The 13,829-nt window shown below is 48.4% G+C and overlaps 1 protein-coding gene and 1 long non-coding RNA gene across 7 annotated transcripts in view; one reads left to right on the forward strand and one right to left on the reverse strand.

Annotated features, from left to right (window-relative positions):
* Positions 1 to 13,829, forward strand: part of ZNF557 (zinc finger protein 557) — a 19,146-nt gene continuing 5,317 nt past the window's right edge. The window contains exons 1-7 of one of the 4 annotated variants that reach the window (XM_055103723.2): positions 1 to 370; positions 1,163 to 1,254; positions 5,897 to 6,006; positions 6,577 to 6,644; positions 7,282 to 7,408; positions 12,544 to 12,639; positions 13,154 to 13,236. In XM_055103723.2, the coding sequence (XP_054959698.2) occupies positions 5,976 to 6,006; positions 6,577 to 6,644; positions 7,282 to 7,408; positions 12,544 to 12,639; positions 13,154 to 13,236 (405 nt within the window). In that variant the 5' untranslated portion in view covers positions 1 to 370; positions 1,163 to 1,254; positions 5,897 to 5,975. Of the gene's footprint in view, positions 371 to 1,162; positions 1,255 to 5,896; positions 6,007 to 6,555; positions 6,645 to 7,281; positions 7,409 to 12,543; positions 12,640 to 13,153; positions 13,237 to 13,829 lie in introns of all 4 variants that reach the window. The other 3 variants (XM_063599809.1, XM_055103720.2, XM_055103722.2) reach the window with 3 other exon arrangements.
* The window catches only part of LOC129394744 (uncharacterized), a 27,837-nt gene continuing 18,926 nt past the window's right edge, over positions 4,919 to 13,829 (reverse strand). For 2 of the 3 annotated variants that reach the window (XR_010110813.1, XR_010110811.1), the window contains one exon: positions 4,919 to 7,087. This is a non-coding gene — a long non-coding RNA (uncharacterized LOC129394744). The remainder of the gene's footprint in view (positions 7,088 to 13,829) is intronic. The other variant, XR_010110812.1, reaches the window with a different exon arrangement.

Genomic DNA, 13,829 nt, shown 5'->3' on the forward strand with positions numbered 1-13,829 from the left:
CCTCCAGGCCTGGTACCGCCCACAGCCCCGCTCAAGAGCTAGTTCCGCCCCCAACCCTGCCACAGACCCGCGCCAGGACGACCCTGCCTCCGCGGCTGTCCCTAGCCAGGGCCCAACCTGGTTGTATTAATAACTAAGCAAACTAGAACACCTCAGCCGGAGGCTGGGGTGCGCGGCCGCTGCACCAGCAGCCTGAACCCGGGGGTCCTGACACGCCGCATTTTGGGCTGGGACCAGCTGGAGCCGGAAGCGGAGGTGCAGTGTGGCTGGCCGGAGACCGGAAGCGGAAGCGCGCTTGTGTCTTCTGAGAAGATCCGCGCTTGCAGCGTCTGGGAGAATCTTTCGGTTTCCGCGAGAGGTGCTTCATTCCGTGAGTCCGAGTCCAGAGAGGGGCCCCAGCCGCGGGCCTGCGTCCCTCCCGGGAGCCGGGTTTCCGCCCCTGAGGCCTCGGGCTGTGCGCTCAGTTCAGCCGGAAGCTGCTGTTTCCTCCGGTGTCCGGGCCCCGCGCCCCCTGTCATCCTCACTCTGTCGTCCTCACCCTGTCGCCCTCACCCGGGGCGATTCTGCGCCCCAGGGGACTTTTGGCTATAGTTGGAGACGGTTTGGGATGTCACAAAATGGAGGGTCGGAGGGACTGTGCTACTACTGTAATCTAGAGGGTGGAGGCCAGGGATGCTAGCAGCTCAGCATCCTGCAGCGCGTAAAGCAGCCGCCGCCAGCAAAGACTCATCCAGCCCCAAATGTCATTAGTGCCCAGGTTGGGAAACCCTGCTGGAGGGCATTAAAATCTCTGCAGTCCTGAATACACTGTAGAAATTATTTAGAATTCAGCCGAGTCCACTTATAAGGCCTAAAGTGACGAATTTAAAGCAGCTGGAGTCACCATACAATCTCCAGCCAAATGAGTTAAGCAAGTCAGATGAAAACAGCTTTAAGCTTCTTGTCCCATTTTAGGGACCAGATGGCTGGATAGGAATCTGGTGAATTCAGGCACAGCCAGTAGCCTGGGTTCTTATTATTCTTTAAATCAATTTTTTTTAAGTGAATGGGGTGGCCTTTCTATGCAACAACTGTATTAGTCTCAGTAAATACATTTTACTATACGTACATATTACTCTCTACAAAAGGCCTCATAAGCGATTTTTGTGCCCTTTTTATTTAGACGAAAAAAGTATAATTCAAGCTCAGATTTGTGTTGAAACCAGCCTCAAGGTTCACCTATCCTCACTGATCCGTGGACTTCTGTATGATCAGGTAGGTACCATGTAGAACCTGCAAGTTGCAAGACCCCACTGTGTAGAAAACCTGCGAATGGATTTTTCCTGTGTTCAGGTTGTAAACACAAGGACTTACTAAGAGTGAGGGTTTTTTTTTTTTTTTTTTTTTGAGACAGAGTCTCACTCCGTTGCCCAGCCTGGAGTGCAGTGGTGCGATCTCAGCTCATTGCAACATCTGCCTCCCAGGTTCAAGCAATTCTCCTGCCTCAGCCTCCCAAGTAGCTGGAATGACAAGGGTACACCACCACGCCCAGCTAATTTTTGTATTTTTAGTAAAGATGGGGTGTTGCCATGTTGGCCAGGCTGGTCTCGAACTCCTGACTTCAGGTGATCCACCCACCTCGGCCTCCTAAAGTGCTGGGATTACAGGTGTGAGCCACGAGTGAGGGTATCTTAAAAATTATTTGTTTGATGGCTTATATTCAAGAGAAGGATACTAAGGGGTGTGTGATAATGTGTGTCAAAATAAGTCAATAAATATAGCTATATGCAAATCAGTACACAAAACATGTAAACACTATTTAAAAAATTTTTTTCAACCTTCCAAGACATCTCAATTTTTCTTTTATTTTTTTCTTTTCCTAACAGGCCTGCCAGCCTGTAGACTTATGCTGTATAATAAGGTAGCTGCTGGTCCATGCGGTTGTTTTAATTTAAATGTAGACCAATTAAGATTCCATAAAATTTTAAATTCAGCTTCTCAGTCGCACTAACCACATTTCAAGTGCTTGACAGTGACATGTGGCTAATGCCCCTATTGAACAGCAAAGATTAAGATCATTTCCATCATCCCAGAAAGCCCTGCTGGGCGGCATTGTTCTAGTCTCTTCCATCTGTCCATTGCAATGAAGCCAGAACGGCTATTGTAAAAGATAATTTGTGGCCAGGAGCAGTGGCTCAAGCCTGTCTGTAATCCCAGAACTTTGGGAGGCCGAGGTAGGTGGATCACCTGAGGTCAGGAATTCAAGACCAGCCTGGCCAACAGGGTGAAACCCCGTCTGTACTAAAAATACATAAATTAGCTGGGCGTGGTGACTCTCTTGAGCCTGGGAGGTGGAGACTGCAGTGAGCCAAGATGGCACCGCTGCACTCCAGCCTGGGCAACAGAGCAAGACTGCATCTCAAAAAAAAAAAAAAAAAAATGCTGGGCGTGGTGGCTCACGCCTGTAATCCCAGCACTTCGGGAGGCCGAGGCAGGCGGATCACGAGGTCAGGAGATCGAGACCATCCTGGCTAACGTGGTGAAACCCCGTCTGTACTAAAAATACAAAAAAAAAAAAAAAGATTAGCCGGGCGTGGTGGCGGGCGCCTGTAGTCCCAGCTACTCGGGAGGCTGAGGCAAGGGAATGGCATAAACCCGGGAGGTGGAGCTTGCAGTGAGCCGAGATCACGCCAGTGCACTCCAGCCTGGGTGACAGAGCGAGACTCCGTCTCAAAAAAAAAAAAAATACAGCCAGGCACAGTGGCTCACACCTGTAATCCCACCACTTTGGGAGGCTGAGGTGGGCAGATCGCCTGAGGTCAGGAGTTCAAGACCAGCCTGGCCAACATGGCAAAACACTGTCTCTACTAAAAATACAAAAATTAGCTGGGCATGGTGGCAGGCGCCTGTGATCCCAGCTACTCGGGAGGCTGAGGCAGACAGAATTGCTTGAATCCAGGAGGCGGAGGTTGCAGTGAGCCGAGATCTCACCATTGTACTCCAGCCTGGGTGACAGAGCAAGACTGTCTCAAAATAAATACATAAAGATAAATTTGCTTCAGTCACTCCCCTGCCTGAAAAGCCTTTGCTGGCTCTCCACTGCCTCTCATGTTCAAACTCCTCACCACTCTTTATAATACCTTTCAAAATACAACCTTTCCTGTGCACTCTGGCCCCTTATTTGTCCACATGCTCCAAACTGTGAACTTGGCTTCCTAAGCAGCTTGCTTTCCTGCCTCTGCACGTGCACTTTCCACTGAGCAAGACCCTACCTCGACTCTCAAGACTCAATTCAAATGTTTTTAGTGTTTTTCCTTCCAAGGCTTCCCAGTCCCCTTCTTCCCAGATCCTGGGTTGGATGCCATGTGCCCCTCTGCCATATCACATATCACTCTGAAATGCAGCGGCAGGTCTGTGTGTGTGTCCCGCTCCCAGAAAGCCAGTTCTTAGATGACAGGGATCTTCCTCCCCTCCATCTCCAGCACCCAGCTGGGGGCAGGCATCAATAAAACGTGAATGAAGGGTCAACGTCGGGACCCTAGGGCTGCAGAAGGGATTTGAGAGGAATAACTGGGTGAGGAAATGCTACGCCTGGTTTGGACTTGGGAGGGAAGAGGGGGCGACCCACCAGGGGCTCACCTATGCAGAGTTCTCTTCTCTACCGTTTGTGCAACACAGCTGCTGGAAGAGCCCACTCACAAACAAGTATAAATACATGGAACTGTAGAGAAATAATACAGATGTTTGTTTTTTGGGGTTTTTTTTTTTTTTTTGAGATGGAGTCTTACTCTCACCCAGGCTGGAGTGCAGTGGCACGATCTGGTCTCACTGCAACCTCTGCCTCCTGGGTTCAAGCGATTCTCCTGCCTCATCCTCCCAAGTAGCTGGGATTACAGGCGCCCACCACCATGCCCAGCTAATTTTTAAAATATATTTTTAGTAGAGACAAGGTTTCACCAACTTGGCCAGGCTGTTCTTGAACTGCTGACCTCAGGTGATCCGCCCACCTCAGCCTCCCAAAGTGCTGGGATTGCAGGCGTGAGCCACTGTGCCTGGCCATAATACAGATTTTCTTGCATGTCATAATACTAAAACTTTCAGGCTTTTACATATAAGTACAAATATATAAACTTTTCACATGTATATGTGAATTTTGGGAGTTCTGTTAACACCACAGAGACCAGATGTCAGAGACACTTGGCAGCTGTATTAATTGGAGGGTGGGGGCTGTGAGGCTGCAGGCAGGAATGGGAAAGAGCCTCCCATCTCTGCTTGGCTCCAAGTACCAGCGAACAACTGGCCTGTGGGGAATGGCTCTCCATTCACTCCTCTCCCAATCCTTCTCTCCCCGGAGACTGGGGGTATGGGGGTCACCCAGGATAAATTCCCTGGGCAAGAGATCTAGAAGGAAGCCAGGGCCTGAATGCTACATCTCAATACAAATTCCTAGAGAGACTGAGTGGCCCTGCCTTCCATGAATAGCCAGCACCGTCCACCCTCTACAGCTCTGTTTTGTCTACCTGGCCCAAACTCTTACAAGTCTCTAACTGCAGACGGCGCCTGCCCCCGCCCCCACCAACCCCTCCCACACACACCCTTGACCACTTTTTTTTTTTCCAAACGGAGTGTTGCTCTGTCGCCCAGGCTGGAGTGCAGTGGTGTGATCCCGGCTCACTACAAGCTCTGCCTCCCAGGTTCACGCCATTCTCCTGCCTCAGCCTCCCAAGTAGCTGGGATTCCAGGTGTGTGCCATCATGCCCAGCTAATTTTTTATTTTAATTTTTTTAGTAGAGATGGGGTTTCACCATGTTAGCCAGGATCGTCTCGATCTCCTGACCTCGTGATCCACCTGCTTCGGCCTCCCAAAGTGCTGGGATTACAGACAGGAGCCATCGTGCCCGGCCAGCCGCTTTCATCTTTGTGTGTATACACACACACACACACACACACACACACACAGCCCTTCTTTTCTCATAAAAAAGGAAACATTCCATATATACTATTTGGTACTTTTTTTTCCCCTTAAATTTACTGACGATAATAAACTCTATTGATATCTAGAGATCTTCTCTCTTTTTTTTTTTAATGGGTGCACTGTAATGCCACAGTGAATAATCTTACACAACTTTTACATTTGTGTATCTTACAGATCGATTCTTAGAAGTTGCAGGAACCTAGGGTCTCTGATAGAAAATGGCTGGAGCTCTGCTGGGCTGGCATGAGAGTGGGGGGTGGGGAGGAGGAAATCAGCTGAAATGAGGGGTAGCGACATCTGAGCTGGTGAGGTGGAAACCAGGAGGAGGGGGTGGCCAAGGCAGATCACAGGCTGGAGACGGGGTGACCGAGGCAGATCACAGGCTGGAGAGGGGGTGGCCAAGGCAGGGCACGGGCTGGAGAGGGGTTGACCGAGGCAGGGCACGGGCTGGAGAGGGGGTGACCCAGGCAGGGCACGGGCTGGAGAGGGGGTGACCGAGGCAGGGCACGGGCTGGAGACGGGGTGACCGAGGCAGGGCACGGGCTGGAGACGGGGTGACCGAGGCAGGGCACGGGCTGGAGACGGGGTGACCGAGGCAGGGCACGGGCTGGAGAGGGGGTGACCGAGGCAGGGCACGGGCTGGAGAGGGGGTGACCGAGGCAGGGCACGGGCTGGAGAGGGGGTGACCGAGGCAGGGCACGGGCTGGAGTGGGGGTGACCGAGGCAGGGCACGGGCTGGAGAGGGGGTGACCGAGGCAGGGCACGGGCTGGAGAGGGGGTGACCGAGGCAGGGCACGGGCTGGAGAGGGGGTGACCGAGGCAGGGCACGGGCAGGAGAGGGGGTGACCGAGGCAGGGCGTGGGCAGGAGACGGGGTGACCGAGGCAGGGCACGGGCTGGAGAGGGGGTGACCGAGGCAGAGTGTTCCCCCCATTTCTTCCAGAGTGCTGTCCTGAGAGCCCTGCAGGATAAGGAAGGAGCGTCCTGCTTCCCGGCTGCCCTGTTGCTGTCAGAGTCACAGGATGGCAGCCGTCATCCTGCCCCCAACTGCTGGTGAGTCGTGGGGTCCTGGCAGTTCTCAGAGTCCAGCCTTGAAAAGTCCTGACCCACAGCATGGGACGGGAGGGGGTTGGGCAGAGCAGGTGAGGCAGGAGTGGAGCCCCAGGGGCCCAGAGGTCCTCCGTGTCTGATCGGGCGGCTCTCGGGATTTGGGACTTAGGCATTTGGGTGTCTGTGGGTGTCACCTGTGTGGTGAATGTGCTGGAGCTTTTGAATTCTCCCTTTAGTTCTTTCTGTGAACCTGATAAAAACACAGTGACGCCCTTGGAACTTCAGTTTCCTCATCTGTGAAGTGGGAATAATCCCTTCCCCAAGTGCAGTCAGACCTTAAGCCCTGTTTCCTGGCGTGGATGCGGCAGGGCCATGCTCTGGTTTCCTTGGATTGCTGTGGGTTGGTGTTTGCGTGGAGTAGAGGTGGATGCTTTGTGGGTGACTGTGTATGCATGGGGACCTGGTCGATCGCAGGCAGGTGGGGAAGCCTCCAGATGTGTGAGTGGACACAGGGCAGGTGTGGATTCCTGGTACTCATTTCTCCTCCTCCAGCTCTGTCTTCCCTGTTCCCAGCCTCTCAGCGAGAAGGACACACAGAGGGCGGAGAGCTGGTTAATGAGCTCCTGAGAAGCTGGCTAAAGGTGAGTCAGATGTTCCTTTTTCCAAATCGTGATTCCTTCAGCCAGAAGGTTGGACTCGATGCCTTTCAGTGGCCTGGAGCCCCATGGCCAAACTTGTTCCTCAGGCATCCCAGGGTCTCTGAGTGAGGGCTGCCCAGAAAATACCAGTGTGTGTCAACGTTTACTGCAGGTTCAGAGCTCCCTCCAGAGTCCCTGAGTACATCATGTGCTCCTGAGAGTTTTAAGGGAAAGCCAAGTAAAGACGTGATGATGTTCTAAACCCAAGCAATTAATAAAGGCCATACAGAAATCATTCATTCACTTACCAAGTATTTCTCTGATTTCTGCCATGTCACGGGCCCATGATCCCCTGGAGATTGAGGGAAATAAGATCACAGGAGCTCCCAGTTTGAGTGAGAAAAGACAGCTGCTCTGTGGTACTGTGCGCTGGACCTGGGAGTAGCCTAAGGAGACAAGCATTGAGGGCTGAGCTCAGAAGCCGGGGAGAAGAGCTCAGAACCCCAGGAGAGGAGCTCAGAACCCCCCCACATCTCGTGCTCAGGTTTCCCCAGCCCTGGCTCTGTTCTCCTGGCCCCTCTTCCTGTGCACGTTGGTGGGGGTGGTCCTTGGCTAAGCCGTGATGTTTGCAATGCTTTAGGGCTTGGTGACCTTCGAGGATGTGGCCGTGGAGTTCACCCAGGAGGAGTGGGCATTGCTGGACCCTGCCCAAAGGACACTGTACAGGGACGTGATGCTGGAGAACTGCAGGAACCTGGCCTCACTGGGTAAGCCTAATGTCATTCCTGCATTTATTTAATGACTCAGGAAGTAAGTCTTTTTTTTCTTTTTTTAAATTGAGGTAACACAGGACACAAAAGTCACCATTTAAACTATTTTCAAGTGTCCAATTCGGTGGCTTTTTGTAGGTTCACAGTGTAGTACAGCCATCGCCACTAATTCCAGAACATAGTTGTCACGCCAAAAATAAGCCCCATAGTCATGAAGTGGTCTCTCCCCAGTTCTCCCTCCTGAACATCTTGGCAGGCACTAATCTTTCCATCTCTATAGATGTGTCTCTTCTTTTTGAGGGGGTTGTTTTTAGACAGTGTCTCCCTCCATCACCCAGGCTATAGGGCAGTGGCATGATCCTGAGTAGCTGGGACCACAGGTGCGGACCACCACGCCCAGCTAATTTGTTTATTTTTTGTAGAGATGGGGTCTTGCTATGTTGCCCTGGCTGGTCTCAAACTCCTGGGCTCAGGTGATCCTCCTGCCTTAGCTTCCCAAAGTGCTGGGATTACAGATGTCAGCTACCATTCCTGGCCCTATTCTTGACATTTTATATAAATGAAATCATACAAAATGTGGTCTTTTGTGTCTCACTTTTTGCTTAGCATAATGTTTTCTTTCTTTTTTTTTTTTTTTTTTTTTTTTTTTTTTGAGATGGAGTTTCGCTCTGTTGCCCAGGCTGGAGTGCAGTGGTGTGATCTCAGCTTACTGCAGCCTCCACCTTCCAGGTTCAATCTGTTCTCCTGCCTCAGCCTCCTCAACAGCTGGGACTAAAGGCATGTGCCACCACACTCAGCAAATTTTTGTGTTTTTAATAGAGATGGGGTTTCACCATGTTGGCCAGGCTGGTCTTGAACTCCTGGCCTCAAGTGATCCACCCACCTCGGCCTCCCAAATTGTTGGGATTACAGGGATGAGCCACCACGCCTGGCCGATGTTTTCAAAGTACAGCTGTGTTGTAGCACATAGCAGAACTTCATTCTTTTTATGGTGGAATATTATTCCATTATGTGTATATACCACTTTTTATATATCATTTCATCAGCTGATGGAAATTTAGCCTGTTCTCATCTTTTGGCTATTGTGGGTAGTGCTGCTATGATCATTCATATACAAGATTTTGCTTGAGCACCTGTTTTCTCTTGGGTATATACCTAGGAGTGGAACTTCTGGGTCCTGTGGTAATTCTGTGTTTAATGTGTTGAGGAACGTCCAAACTTTTCTACAACTGCCACACCATTTTACATTCCTACCAGCAGTGCATGAGACCAGCAACGTATTACAGTTTCTCTGCATCCTTACCAACATTTGTCTCTTTTCCTTTTTTTAAAAAATTATGATAGCCATTCTTGTGGTTGTCTGTCTCATTGTGGTTTTTATTTCTATTCCCTAAAAAAAATGATGAGATTGGCCATCTTTTCTTGTGCTTGTTGGCCATTTATACATCTTTTTTGAAGAAATGTTCATTCAAGTGCTTTTTCCATTTGGGGGGCATTGTTTGCCTTTTCGTTATTGAGTGGTAAGAGTTCTTTATATGTTCTGCATCCTAGACCCTTATCAGATATATCATTTTCAAAGATTTCCTCCCATTCAGTGGATTGCCTTTTTACTATCTTGAATGATAGTTTTTTTTTTTTTTTTTTTTTTTTTGAGACGGAGTCTCGCTCTGTCGCCCAGGCTGGAGTGCAGTGGCGCGATCTCGGCTCACTGCAAGCTCCGCCTCCCGGGTTCACGCCATTCTCCTGCCTCAGCCTCCCGAGTAGCTGGGACTACAGGCGCCCGCTACCACGCCCGGCTAATTTTTGTATTTTTAGTAGAGACGGGGTTTCACCGTGTTAGCCAGGATGGTCTCGATCTCCTGACCTCGTGATCCGCCCGCCTCGGCCTCCCAAAGTGCTGGGATTACAGGCGTGAGCCACCGCGCCCGGCCTTGAATGATAGTTTTGCAGGAGATAGAATTCTTGGTTGATATCTTTCTTTCAGTATTTGGAGTATGTCATCATCCCACTGGCTTGCGGCCTCCATGGTTTCTGGTGACAAATCAGCTGTTAATCTTGTACATGATGACTTATTTCTCTCTTGCCATTTTTCAGGATAGTCTGTCTTTGGCTTTTGACGGTTTAATTTTAAGGTATCTCAGTATGAGTTTTTAAGTGTATCCTATTGGGAGATCCTTGAGCTGCTTTGATGTGTAGACTTGTAATTTTCATCAAATTTGGGAAAGTTTGGCCATTATTTTTCCATATATTCCTTTTTTTTTTTTTTCCCCCCGGAGTCTCACTCTGTCGCCCAGGCTGGAGTGCACTGGCACGATCTCAGCTCACTGCAACCTCTGCCTCCTGGGTTCAAGCAATTCTCCCTGCCTCAGCCTCCTCAGTAGCTAGGATTACAAACGCGCACCACCACAGCTAGCTAATTTTTGTATTTTTAGTAGAGACAGGGTTTCACCATGTTGGCTAGGCTGGTCTCAAACTCCTGACCTCAGGTGATCCTCCCACCTCGGCTTCCCAAAGTGCTGTAATTAGAGCGTGACCCATTGCCCCTTGCCAATTTTTCCATATATTCCTTCTGCTCCTTTCTCTGTCTCCTCTCCAGTAGCAACTCCCATTATGTGTATTCAGATGTTCGATGGTATCTTCTGGGTTTCTTAGGCTCTGCTCATTTTTTTCCCTTTATTTTTAATTTCTGCTCTACAGATCAGGCAATCTTAACTGACCTGTCATCAAGTTCACTAATTGTGTCTTCTGCCTGATCAAGTCTTCTGATGAACCCCTCTACTACATTTTTCATTTCAGATAATATATATTTTTCAATTTTAAAATTCCTATTTGGCTCCTTTTTATAATTTCCATCTCTTTATGATTTTCTCTATTTGGTGAGAATTCATTCTCATGGTTTCCATTAGTTCTTTGTACACAGTTTCCATTAACTCCTTGAGCATATTTGAAATAGTTGATTTGAAGTCGTTGCCTAATAAATCCAATGACTGGGTTTCCTTATGGAAAATTTCTGTTCATTTCTTTTCCTATAATGCAGTTTCCTTTTTTGTTTCTTTTTTTTTTTTTTTTTTGAGATGGAGTCTCACTCTGTCACCCAGGCTGGAGTGCAGTGGTGCAATCTTGGCTAACTGCAAGCTCTGCCTCCCAGGTTCACGCCATTCTCCTGCCTCAGCCTCCCGAGTAGCTGGGACTACAAGCGCCCACCACCACGCCTGGCTAATTTTTTGTATATTTAGTAGAGATGGGGTTTCACCGTGTTAGCCAGGATGATCTCGATCTCCTGACCCTTGTGATCTGCCCACCTCGGCCTCCCAAAGTGCTGGGATTACAGCCATGAGCCACCGCGCCTGGCCCATTTTTTTGTTTCTTTACATGCCTCATAATTTATTTGCTGAAAACTACTTTCAGAATATTACAATATGGCAGTTCTTTAAATCTGATTTCCCCCCTCCCCAAGGTTTGTTGTAGTTGGTATTATTTCTTTGTTTAGTGACATTTCTGAACTAATTTTGTAACGTCTGTATTGGTCATGTGTGGCCACTGAAGTCTCTGTTCTGTTAGCTTAGTGTTCAGCTTGGGATTAATTTGTCAGAGATTTTCTTAAATACCTGGAACCCAAAAGATGACCAGTCTTTGCCAATGGATCTGAATTACATGTTGGAGCATGTCTTCAAAACTCAGCTAAAGCATCTTACAACTCTGACTTAGCCTTCAGTTCCTTCTTATGCAGCGCCTGAAGGTCAGTCAAAGGTGAGGGCTTGGTGCCTTCTCAGATCTTCTCTGAGCATGTGTTCATCCCTGGGTATGAGCATGGCCTTCTAGAAATGTGTGGAGGCCGGGCGCAGTGGCTCACGCCTGTAATCCCAGCACTTTGGGAGGCTGAGGTGGGCAGATCACCTGAGGTGAGGAGTTGGAGACCAGCCTGGCCAAGATGGTGAAACCACATCTTTACTAAAAATACAAAAAAATCAGCCAGGCGTGGTGGCAAATGCCTGTAATCCCAGCTACTTGGGAGGCTGAGGCAGGAGAATTGCTTGAACCCAGGAGGTGGAGGTTGCAGTGAGCTGAGATCACACCACTGCACTCTAGCCTGGGCGACAGAGCAAGACTCCATCTTTGGGGGGGGAAAGGTGTGGAAAGATGCTCTACTCAGAGCATCTTGTTCCCAACTTCTCCTCCCAGGTTTTTTGGTTAGTCTTTTGTTTGCTTCACAGTTTTCCCTTGCCCCGTTGAGCAGTGGCTGATTTGCCTTTAGATGTGTTGGGACACACTTCCCTCTCCACCCTCCAGCTTCCATAGGTGTAGACTCTTCAGACCTGGGAGAGTTTGGAGTTACACAAATAAAGGGAAGCCCTTTGATCCAGCCCATCAGGGAGCCAGCAGACAGGTCAGAAGAGAACAACCACAGGTTTTTGAGAATAAGGTGCATTCTGTTCCCTTCAGCACTAGAAACACAGGTTGTTGTCCTCAAGACAAAATGGGGAATAGAGTGTGCAGCTAGAGTCAGTTAAAATGTCACAGATCTCTCTTACCCAGATTCGGCTGTCTGTCTTGATTAGGCATTCTCCTGTGGCTGTAAACTTTTGATGACATTCAAGAGCTCCAATGAAGTTGATTCTGTTCTTGCCCATATACGTACTGTTTTTGTGAAGGGATGGAGTTGTGGAGTTCCCTACTCCACTACTTTCACTGACATCACTTCGTTTAAGTCCTTCGTAAGCACCTCTGTTCCTAGGTCTGTGCTGGGATGTGGGAGTAGTGAAGAATGCAACAGACATGCCCCCCACCCTCATGGAGCTGTCTGTCTAATGCTATCTGTATGAAATGAAGATCTCCTTCTTTCCCTGACTATATATTCTCTGTAGTTAAATCTTTTGGGCTTTCAGATTCTGTATTTAAACCTGGACAGGGGCTCCTGGGACCAGTTATCCTGCAACCATCCTAGATATTGCTTGTGGGGTGTGTGTGTGTGTGTATGTATAAGACGGTTGCTGTATTTATTCAATTTTGGCATAATTATTTCTCTGCTCCTGAAGCCACACCTCTTCACCTTCAGAACTGATTTCAGTTTCATGGGAGAGCTTGTCTGCTGCACAGTCCCCCTACATCATGTGTCTTTTCTCCATGTACAGGGAACCAAGTTGATAAACCTAGTCTGATCTCCCAGCTGGAGCAAGAAGATAAAGTGATGACAGAAGAGAGAGGAATTCTCTCAGGTACCTGTCCAGGTGAGCACCAGGTGGATATAAGTCCTTGTGAGGAACAGCTCTGGCCAGGGACTGAGAAGTTGGGAGTATTATAATACATTAGGAAATATCAGTCAGAGAACTGTGTAAATGCCCCTTTTCCCAAGAAGGCCAAGAACGTTTGGTCTGAGCCCCCTCATGTACCTTCATGACTTCCAACTTTCTGTCATCTCATACTTTACTTGGGCCTCAGGGGAGAAAAAAAGACATCTCTTTTTCTGAAATTTAAGTCTCCTATGAGCTCTTTGATCAGTTTCAGTCCACCTTGCCTTCCTGACAATTCCTTCATTCTGTCAACATCAATCTCAATCTTCCTAGAGTCTTTCTTAAACATTGCCTAAAATTTTCACACCCATATCTCTTTCACTGAATGCCTTCTCAAAAACCCTCACCTCTCAGATTCTGCCTTCACTCATGTATGCATTTTACTATTTCACCATCAACTTAAAATTTGCCTCTTTTCTATCAACTTAAATTTCTTTTTAACTTGTTTCAGATGTGGAGAATCCACTTAAAGCCAAAGGGTTAACTCCTAAGCTGCATGTTTTTCGAAAAGAACAGTCTAGAAATATGAAAATGGTAAGACTAACATGGGTGATTCCTGGTTTTTCCATGATAGAATGCCCTACATGAGAAAAGCCACAAGGACTGGCTTTGTTGGCCAGGCACAGTGGCTCATGCATTTAATCCCAGCACCTTGGGAAGCTGAGGCAGGTGGATCATGAGGTCAGGAGTTGGAGACCAGCCTGGCCAATACGGTGAAACCCCGTCTCTACTGAAAATACAAAAAAAACTTAGCTGGGTGTGGTGATGCACACCTGTAATCCCAAATACTTGGGAGGCTGAAACAGAAGAATCACTTGAACCCTGGAGGTGGAGCTTGCAGTGAGCCGAGATTGTGCCACTGCACTCCAGCCTGGCGACAGAGCAAGACTCTGTCTCAAAAAAAAAAAAAAAAAAAGTGGCTTTATTAAATAGTTATTAAAGGAAAGTGTCATTTTTTTCAAAGAGAAAGTAGTACCTCTGGAGAGATACTGTGAAATTATTTTGAATTTGGAGAAAAGCATTAGTTAGCCCCAAACTTGTTTTTCCTGAGAATTCCCACAAGTAAATATTTCCAGTAGTCTGAGTCAGATATTGGGTATTTGAAAAAGAAATTAGCCTTAAATTTA

The sequence above is a fragment of the Pan paniscus genome, chromosome 20, assembly GCF_029289425.2.
Source record: "Pan paniscus chromosome 20, NHGRI_mPanPan1-v2.0_pri, whole genome shotgun sequence".
Taxonomy (NCBI): Eukaryota; Metazoa; Chordata; class Mammalia; order Primates; family Hominidae; genus Pan; species Pan paniscus.